This window comes from Zerene cesonia, chromosome 26 (assembly GCF_012273895.1).
Source record: "Zerene cesonia ecotype Mississippi chromosome 26, Zerene_cesonia_1.1, whole genome shotgun sequence".
Taxonomy (NCBI): Eukaryota; Metazoa; Arthropoda; class Insecta; order Lepidoptera; family Pieridae; genus Zerene; species Zerene cesonia.
In genome coordinates this window covers 5,022,642-5,032,801 of record NC_052127.1, presented here as the reverse complement: position 1 = coordinate 5,032,801, position 10,160 = coordinate 5,022,642, and the positions used below count along the sequence as shown (strand labels likewise).

The window sequence follows — 10,160 nt, the reverse complement described above, 5'->3', positions numbered from 1 at the left end:
TGTGTGCGTGTCTCTAATGGGAGCTTGAAGCTTTTTGTCTTGTTTCTATAGTACAGTTATATGAAGGGATTAATCCTACTTCCTACTAATATTATAAATGCGAAACTTTGTAAGGATGTGTATGTGTTTGCTGCTCTTTCACGCAAAGACTACTGAACCGATTGCAATGAAATTTGGTACGTAGATAGCTGAACAACTGGAATAACATATAGGCAACTTTTTATCCCGATATTCCTACGGGATACGGACTTACGCGGGTGAAACCGCGGGGCGCAGCTAGTTAAACCCTAATCTTGAGTTTGTGAATCTTGTCATTTATTTTCAGTCTGGTAAATTAAAAAACAAAAGAATGAAAGAAATGAAAGATGAAGTTAGAAATTGCTCCAATAGGATGATGCTTATACTACATATAATAATTATCAACATGTTTTGTCAAGTTCAAGTCAAATAGCCTTAGTTTTGTTATTCATTAACTAAATTTTAGAAAAAGTAGACGATATTAACAGTGTTGCCATACTAAAGATTTCAACAATTTTTGGATGGAGCAATCATGACCATAGATAAAAAAAAAGTATAAGAAATATATTACTCGTTTCAAAATACAACTAGAGAACTATAAATATAATACAAAACAACAAATAAATTCGTGCTCCTTACGTCTAGAATGCCACTTTAACCTAGAAAACATTTAGACTCTGTTAATCTAGTACATGCCGTGTTCAACTTCGAAATATTAAGGTAAATGGAGGTATTAAATCAGCCGATTTTTCATTCCTAATCTAACGCACCAGGAAAGAAATCGAATTTTCCATAATCTTACACTAAAAACTCCCTGATTTTTTTCTTAATTCTAAATATACACAAAATAATTTTGTACTCTTCAAACGAGTTCCGAATGGCAACACGATTTTTTTATTATGGCAGCTCCGTAGCCAAATGGACTGGTCATTGAAAAAACTCGTAACCCTAAATAGATATCATTAATGATGAAAACGTTGAGATTAAAATAGCAAGGTTGGTAGCATTGAAATATTTAAAAAGCGTAGCTATCCTTACAATGGTACCAACTTAAGTAATATTACGGACCTGCTTCAGGTCACGCGTAGGACGAGAATGATATTCGTTTGAGGTATGATTTTTATTTTGACACCAAAAACACTTCTCGTTAGTGTATCTTCACTAAACCTTGATTTATGAGGTCATTCTTCACTATCCATGTATGTAATCTTCTTTCATACATTTTATCGATTGAATACACCAAGACATTAATTTCAATCAATTATTTTCAACCCTTTGAAATTTCAATACTGTAGAATTGTATAGAAAAAGTCACATCAGTCAGTTAAAAATAAATGAAAACTCATTTTCTAACTTCTTTCACCTATATTAATGATGTATAAATTTAACTAATTTCTGTTATGTAATTTTTCAAAAATATAATCGAAATCAATTTCAAATACAATAAGACTGATATAATTTCTATACAACGATCTGTCACAAATGTCAAATCTGACACGGCGGCCATGTTTGCGCAACATTTGACAGTTCAAATTGACGTTTTAGAAGTATCCGAATTTGAATCCGAAGTAGTTAGCCAGATTGGGCGTTCCCTAGGGCTGGTTTAGCAGTAAAGTTTCCAACTCGTCAGCCGATCGAAGGAGGAAAGCAGCTGATTCGCGGTAGCCTGTGATCAGTTGCCGGACCGCGCCAACTTCGGAGCCGGATAGTTTGTGTGAGAGAAGCGACTTCTGCGACGTTGTGCCAGTGATAGATGGCGTGGATGTCGAGTGAAGTGTGGTTGTGGATGTCTTGAGGGACAGGTCCGTTGGGGCTGGAAAGTGAATAATATTTAAATAAAATATGCAGTGGATTATTTTACTTTTCGGTCGGTTAAGAATACAGAATTCAATCAAAGTGAATTAACATATAGCACAAACATTACATTGTGTATCTATAGGTTATTTCAACAATATATTTCTTCTCTCTTGAATAATTATAATAAAATCATAATTATTGAGTCCTCACAATATTGGTAGGTTACAAAAACTAAAAAATACAGATAAGACAGGTCTTTAAATCCATCTTTCTTCTACAGTCTCTTTTTTTGGTTCTTCGTGTTAAGTACAAGATGTTAATGAGTTGTTATCTTCTTACCAGTCATATTTGGGAATGTGTGCGTGTGCGCCGCCATTGCGGACAGAAGCGCGCTTTGGTAGGCAGCCATCGCTGCGTTCACACCAACACCTGATGTAACAAATAATATAAAAAATAGTAAGGCGGATAACTAATAAACTAATCAAAATCCTATATATATACTATAGAAAGATACATAAATAATGCAATAATATATATATATATATATATATATATATATATATATATATATATATATATATATATATATATATATATATATATATATATATATATATATATATATATATAACCTCATTCAAGTTTCTGAGTGCACCATAAGCCAACTACTGCTACATATTTTATTTAGTGTTGCTTTTGGTATATTTTAGTCGCTTTCATGAGCCCAAAAGAAGAATTAAATTGTACATTGTTCAACACAAGAAAAAGATTCTTATCGTCTAAGTTCAGAGCAAAAAAGGGTATTCTGTAGTTTCAGGAGGTCAGCAAGGTAAATTTTTGTAGAAATTTTCTCACCTGTTGGCGGTAAAGCAGTAAGAGTTGACAAGAGAGCCGTATTTGACAGCGCTGACGCCTGATTCGAGGATGAACTGGAAATACATGGAAGAATAAGGGTCAATCACATTAGCTGTAGACTGGGGAACTGTTCGGATAGGACAAAACAATTTATAGTACGGAAATTAAATGTTGCAGTTTTAATGCATCAATGTTCACTACAATATAATCTTATAAACTTGGGGCTTACTTCCGACAGTATCGAGATCTAATTCTATCGAATTCAATTTGATTGGATAGTACTCTTGAAAACTAAGATTTTGCTGTGGTTGAAAATTAAATAAATCTCAATTGACAATTACTATTATGTTTAGATTTAGATACTACAAATCAATCTGGGTATAAAGCTAAAATTAGTTATAAAATAATAATGCAACATCGGGTTCGAATAACAATCGAATTAATTTCAGTGGAAAGGCTCCTATATACATTATTGCTAATACTATAAAGACAGCATTTTACAAAATGTAAGCTTTAGTGACGGTAGTGATAGTAAATGTTAGACAAAATAAATTAACAAAATTTTCCTAATTCATGGGCATTATATGTCAATCAAATACATATTAAAGTAAAAAATGGTAAGGCTGTGTGGTAAGGTTGTTTATAGGCTTTGTTCACTTTCTTTTTATAACATTTTATTAACATAGATATATATATAAGATGTATTTAGCTTACTTTTGCCGTCCGAATGTCGGTGGGTTGCCGAACGTGGATGGGAATGTTGGCCGGAAAAGTGGAGCCGGAGATGACGCGGGACTGAAAACACAAGTTGTATAATGATATATTTTATTTTAATTTAATGAAACACGACTGAAGACTGGCAAATAGTGTAGCATAAATTACATTTAACACCCAAATAAATAACTAGAGATTATGATTTTAGTTCTTTATGAGATATTCTGGAACATTCTATGTCGTATGTCTTTTACGGATCAGAATGAAGCAAGAGCTGTTTTTACATATTAAGTTGCCCGTTGAACCTACATATTTTATGAAATGAATCGATTTCATATGTTCTTTTGGGTACTTGAACACCCGACTACATGAAGCCTATGTCATATGGTATAATGTAAAATTATGTACCCTAGCAGTTTTAGTGTCCGTTTTGCCAATAAGTTATTGAGCTTCAGGCTGTTCTTGATCAGGGACTACAATGTTGGAAAGCCATGTGGTACTATCACCTTGTTGTAGCATACAAATCTAGAGGAAAATTTATTCATATATTATTACCTGGCAGTCTTACTGCCCGTGCTGCCATTGGCGTTGTCCAGTTTCAGGCTGTTATTATTGAGCAGGGGCTCCAATGTGGGGCTGTTGGAGGGTCGTGTGGTGTCCGCTGCTGCCTTGCTGTGGCCTGCGGTGGTGGTGGTGGTGGCCGCTGGGCTGCTGATGGCACCACTGTATAGGTTGAGGAACGACGACGTCGCGGTTGTGTCTATAGCCTGGGGGTGGGCAGTTTGTTAGAACCGTCTGCTGACACTGTCGGTGTTATCATTACATTGTTATCTCAGTTAATGATAATGATTGTATGGTGCTTGTTAAAATTTGTTTATTTAAATATCAAATACTAGCATACCCGGCCACGCGTTGCTATGGCTGAGTAATAATTAAAAATATTAAGATTATAAATCATTGGGATATCTAATCGAAATAAAAACTATCCTATATCTTAAATTTGACCAAATTACACATAAAATGCCAAATTTCATCAGAATCGGTTGAGTTGGTGAAGAGTTCATTGGGAACATACATCATGACACTGGATTTTTATATATTAAGATAAGCAATGTAAGTAAACTCACCATCGGTGTGGGCACGGTCGGCATCGGCTGGCTGACCGGATCGAGTCCCAGCCGCATGCGCTTTGCGTTGAGGCTCTCGTTCTCACACGCCTGCGCCAAGATATGTTCAGCTTGTACAGACGTTAAGTGCGCGGGAGTCGGACGCACCTGAGTGAACACAGCTAGTCAATACTAGCGACCCTCGGATACGACCCTACTGGTGCAACTTCTATCGTTTGAGACCAAACTTTTTTGATTTGAGGGTACGCAGTTAGATTTAATTTTAATTGCTGTTCCCTTTGAAATTATGCTAGCGTCTATTTTACATAGAGACTTATGTCTTTTAATTGTGCAATGGATACCTAACATGTATATGATATTAATGTATATTATAACTAGCGTTCTTAATATAATTTGGAATGATTTTATTTGACATAATAAATCCTTAACGCAATTAATTCGTTTTAATATCTTTAAAATGATTTCCTAAGTACGAAGTATAAAAAGTACTAGGGCAACATAAACGGTGCACAGATCGGACCCTCACCGCAGTGTCCCAGGCATTGCCTGATGGCGTGCTCCCCCCACCGTTGCCAGCTGCCGGCCCGTCACCCCGCACCTTCTTATTGCGCCTGCAACTCTTCAAGTACGTCCTGATCCGTTTGCGAGCTCGCTCTGCGAACTCTGGGAACTGCCTGGTACAAGAGTCGATGATGGCTTGAATCTTCTCCTTCGGCTGTTTTGATATAGGAACTATCCTATCGAGGTTCTCGTCTACGAAGAGGCGGACGAACATCTGAAATTAAATAATAGTTTAAATGAAAACGTGTAATACAAGGCATTTAGGCTTTATGGAATTATAAAGGTAAACTAGAGTTCTATCACGTATAAATCTAGTCTGGAGACTGGAAGTGCATTTGAATCAAATTTTAGTAATGTGAATAATGGATAAAACTCAACAAACTTGAAGTACCCAACAAATATATAACTATGCGGTGTAAACACGTGGGCAAAGACACCGATAGCATATCCATTACATACGTTTTCTGTAACATGCCAACTATGTTAAGAAAATAGCGTATATGTTATTAAATGGGGAGGAGGGAGCTACATTAAAATAACATCAAAATTCAAGGGAATTATTATAGTATTCTCACGTTAAAAGCCTTTAATCGTTCCGGGTCGTGATGCTGCGGATCCACTCTGTCATCACTGTCATCATCAGATGCGCCACCATCATCATCATCCTTAGTTCTATCGGATGATGAAGTCTCGTCGTGAGTAGAGGCCGGTTCGACTGGGGTCGCTGAGCCAACGTGAATGGGGCTCTGGAAGTTAGATCTTATAATGAGATTTTCATACTCTATGTTTTTATTGAAATTATAGTTTCAAAGCCCAGTTAAGCCTATAAATTTTAATGATAGACAATGTCGACAGTCTTTGTATACGCGTGTTAATAAATAAAAAATAGATTCGAGTATTCATAATTACAAGCTTTGTTTAAATTTGGAACAATATCGCTTTATAAATAATAAATCCTACTAATATGATAAATCCGAAAGTTTGTAAAGATGTGTGTGTGTTTTGTTGCTCTTTCACGCAAAAACTACTGAACCGATGGCAATGAAATTTTCTACGTAGATAGCTGGACAACTGGAATAACATACAGGCAACTTTTTATTCCAATATTCCTACGGGATACGGACTTACGCAGGTGAAACCGCGGGGCGCAGCTAGTCGCTTTATAAGTTTGAACATATTCACATATAATCAAAGCATTTTCAATTACAATTTCTTCGGTTTTGATCTCTGCTAATATCGAATTGAAATGATTAGCTTACTCTGTCCATTAAGTCAATTATTATCAAAAAGTAATAAATATGAAACGCACTCAACCTTAAAACTCACCGAGTGTCCGGTAGCCAAAGGCGTGGGTGGTTTTGGGGGCTTACTTCCGAGGCCCAGGGCGCTGTGGTAGGAAGCCCAAAGGTCCGCCATGCTGCTGTCTGCACCAGTCTCTGATATGTCGCCGTTACGGCCTGTACCAGGGAAACAGGGTTGAGAAATGGTGGAAATTAAAAATATAAGGATTTATGTAATTGCCTGTTAGTGTATTATGAAATTTATTCCAAAAAGTCAGCGTCTGTTTCTAATATATATTACGGTCTGTGTGATAATGATTGAAAACTGATAAAAAAGGATTATAAAGAAATATTATTTAGGAAAAATTTTCATAAAAAGAAGGGGCATTAGGGTGCCTTTAAATCAATCACTAATACAGAATTTTATCTTCATATAAAAACTCCAGGTAAATTATTTCATACGCAACTAATGTCAACATAGACTTATAATGATGAGTTTTAGATAAATCTATCAATAAAAGTAAAAAAACAATCACATCTTAACTAATGTACAGTGCAGTCATGTCAAATACGCGATGTTAGTTAATCAATCAAGCAAAAAACAATTGGACACTGATCCAATCGCTTAATAGCTCATAACACTGATTAAAACAAGCACATTCGCAATCAGGAGACCAGAAATCTAAGCTCAGCCATAAACCACTAGTAACAGCTCGCAATAAATCGTCTTTTCTAAAATTCAGTTAACTCGTCCACCTTGTGCATGAAGGCTAGCGAGGTTTGTTTGTAATGTCTTTATTTAGTCACTGGTTAATGATTTCTTAGAAACGGACGGTAATTAGGATGTAACGTATTACCTACAGGTAATGATGTGACTTGTTTGACCCAGGATACGCCTGGATAGAGATGGCATAAAAATATTTAATGTTTTAATTCTTGTTATAAACTTAATGGACGTACGCTACTATATCAGCTAATATCCTACATATCCTATTCCTACTAATGTTATAAATGCGAAAGTTTGTAAGGATGTATGTGTTTTTGTTACTCTTTCACACAAAAACTACTGAACCGATTACAATGAAATTTGGTACGTACATATAGGCAACTTTTTATCCCGATATTCCTACGGGATACGGACTTACGCGGGTGAAACCGCAGGGCGCAGCTAGTATTATACATATACCAAATTCTATTAATTCTTTGTAATCTGATATGTAAGTGAGGTCTTATTTCAATTAAAAAATGTGTAATTTACATATATTTCGTTGTGCTGTTTTTACCATTTAAGCATTTGTAACTTTGCTATTGCGTGTATGTTTACAAAGGCTTCTGAATTCTGAATTAGTACGGTCAGCAATGGTTATCGCTTAGTTTTTTTTTTCGTTTAGGTTAATAGATCAGATAGCTCAAACGTATATAAAATGATTACAAAACATATATTTATTTGTATATAAATATATATATTTGATTTTTTTTTCTATGTATCATGCCCCTCTGTTAACGAATTTGGTTGAAATTTCGGAAACCATGTGTTACTTAACAGGCCTTATAACGTTTTTCCATTAATCACTTTCAGCTGCTGTAGCTGTTCCCCTTAAGAATATAATATGTACTCTTCTACACTAATATTATAAAGAGGAAGAATTTGTATTCTCGTTTATTTGTTTGTAATGAATAAGCTCAAAAACTACTTGGCCGATCAAAAATTATTTTACCATTAGAAAGCAACTTAGCTGTAACTTCGCTCAGTGTTATAGCCTACATAGCCACGAGCGAAGCCGGGGTGAACAGCTAGAATATTATAAATGTATGCCATATTATTAATGCGGAGTGTCTGTTATGCTCTCACGACAAAACAGATTGGGATGGAATTTTGAATGAAAATAGACGTGGGCTGACTTTTTTTTCAAAAATCAGCTCCTAAGTTTTGTTTGTGTTTATCTTAATTGTTAATTCATAATTAGTGACGCACATTTTTTTACTTTTACGTTCAGTTCAGATTTTTTTTGTCTAAATCCCGGTTCAGTCTGTCCATCACAATGGTTCTTAGTAATAAAGTATTATAAATACATCCGAGGACGGTATAGCAAGGCACAAACCAGTTAAAATATTTTGCTTGAATGAGCGACGAGACGAGACTTGTAAGAAATGTACGTGCGTTGTATAATATCACTATATCTGTTTAAGTAAACATTTATGTTATTTGAAATTAGAATGAAATTTTTGAATTTCGAATATTTATTTGTCATGAATGAAGTTGATTTGATTAATCCGCTCGTAAATTTAAGTTTTAATAATGTATTAATTGTAATTATATTTCTTTTTTATTAGTAACCAATAATACTTTTTTTTCTATTCATTCACGATGAATGCTTAAATGAATTTTTAATTTAAACTGTAGTTGTTGGCTGTCCTTTATTTATAGACCATTAAATAAACATGCATGTGACAGGTAATCTATCAAGCATCGCATAAGAAAAGACTTTTATCGTTTAAACACGTTACGCTAACTGGTGAAATCTACACATTTCGCCTATAATTATGTATTCACAGTCAGTTACTAAGGCGGTAGAAATTAATGATGGTGTGCAGGCACTCAGGGGACCGGTGCATCTGCTTGCTAAATGTCAACCCGAACGAGCCCTGTACCTATAAATAATTTGAACCTCCTCGCTATGTCTGCGCCCCTGGTTAGTCGGCCCTCTCAATATGGCTTCGGTGCGCAGTAAAAATAGCTGGCGAGCGGTTTTGTCGTGGAAATTATGTCCACTGAATAAACTAAAAGCTATTTTAAAATTCTGACTTGGAAAATACTGAGGTGAAGCCGTAAAAACCTATATTGAAAACAGTTATGTCAACCGTTTTAACGTTCATGCAAGCGAATTATGAATTATGTTTTGTTTTGTTGATGATTCATAGATGATATTCCGACAAATACATATTCTACCAATACGAAACCATAAACGTTGAAAAACTAATGAAAACTTATACACAAACTACATAAATCGGAATAAAACAGAAAACAAAACTCTAATGTAAACATAATTAATTATATCAAATAAATTTACCTGATTGATTGTGGTAATTCCATGCTAGCAACATCATTTTCAACTTCTCAGCGTCTTTCGCGTAGCCTTGACCTGCACCAGATCATATTCTCAAATCAAATTTAAAAAATTTTGAAAACGTTCTAGAATTCCGATTTGTTTATAGCCAATTCGGTCGCCAGTATTTTATGTGGGACAAAACTTGTTTTTGGTATTTGCCTCATAAAATACCTGATTGATTTGATGCAAGTGGCTGTATTTTAAGGTTTCAAATTGAAACGGACACGATAAGAGTTGATCCAAGCAAAATGAATACCATTTCGACAAATATAGAAATTCATACATTTAGCACAACTTTTACCGTGACCGTTTAAGTTTTCCATAATCTTCTTAGCAATAAATACCACAGTATAAAGAGTGGCAATACTTACTTGTGAAATTGTCGTCTTCGTTCATATCCGCCGGTTCCGGAGTTAAATTATCCTGGAACAATGAAAATGAAAGTTATTCGTTTACTGTCTCGTGTCTAGATTAAAATTCTGATTTCGCATTTTTTATTTTTTATTTTATCGCTGTGAAGAAATTAAAAATGTTGATCCATCTACAAACCTAGTAGGGATGCAGAACACAAGGAACTAATGCATGTCCAGGTTACTAGGCAAACATAATTTGCCAGTGTTAAATAATATACCTAGTCTTGCCATAAATATTGTAATAAAGAAAAAAGAAAATTGTTAACTGCAAATAACATTTATTAC

At 34.9% G+C, this 10,160-nt stretch overlaps 1 protein-coding gene across 5 annotated transcripts in view; it reads right to left on the bottom strand.

Moving 5' to 3' along the window:
• Positions 1 to 1,282: 1,282 nt before the first annotated feature.
• Positions 1,283 to 10,160, bottom strand: part of LOC119836911 (nucleolar protein 4-like) — a 37,077-nt gene continuing 28,199 nt past the window's right edge. For 3 of the 5 annotated variants that reach the window (XM_038362368.1, XM_038362369.1, XM_038362370.1), the window contains exons 3-13: positions 9,834 to 9,885; positions 9,424 to 9,495; positions 6,399 to 6,529; positions 5,648 to 5,818; positions 5,038 to 5,286; positions 4,512 to 4,658; positions 3,940 to 4,151; positions 3,385 to 3,465; positions 2,671 to 2,744; positions 2,155 to 2,244; positions 1,283 to 1,831 (exon numbers count right to left, since the gene is read on the bottom strand). In XM_038362368.1, the coding sequence (XP_038218296.1) occupies positions 1,611 to 1,831; positions 2,155 to 2,244; positions 2,671 to 2,744; positions 3,385 to 3,465; positions 3,940 to 4,151; positions 4,512 to 4,658; positions 5,038 to 5,286; positions 5,648 to 5,818; positions 6,399 to 6,529; positions 9,424 to 9,495; positions 9,834 to 9,885 (1,500 nt within the window). In that variant the 3' untranslated portion in view covers positions 1,283 to 1,610. The remainder of the gene's footprint in view (positions 1,832 to 2,154; positions 2,245 to 2,670; positions 2,745 to 3,384; positions 3,466 to 3,939; positions 4,152 to 4,511; positions 4,659 to 5,037; positions 5,287 to 5,647; positions 5,819 to 6,398; positions 6,530 to 9,423; positions 9,496 to 9,833; positions 9,886 to 10,160) is intronic. The other 2 variants (XM_038362371.1, XM_038362372.1) reach the window with 2 other exon arrangements.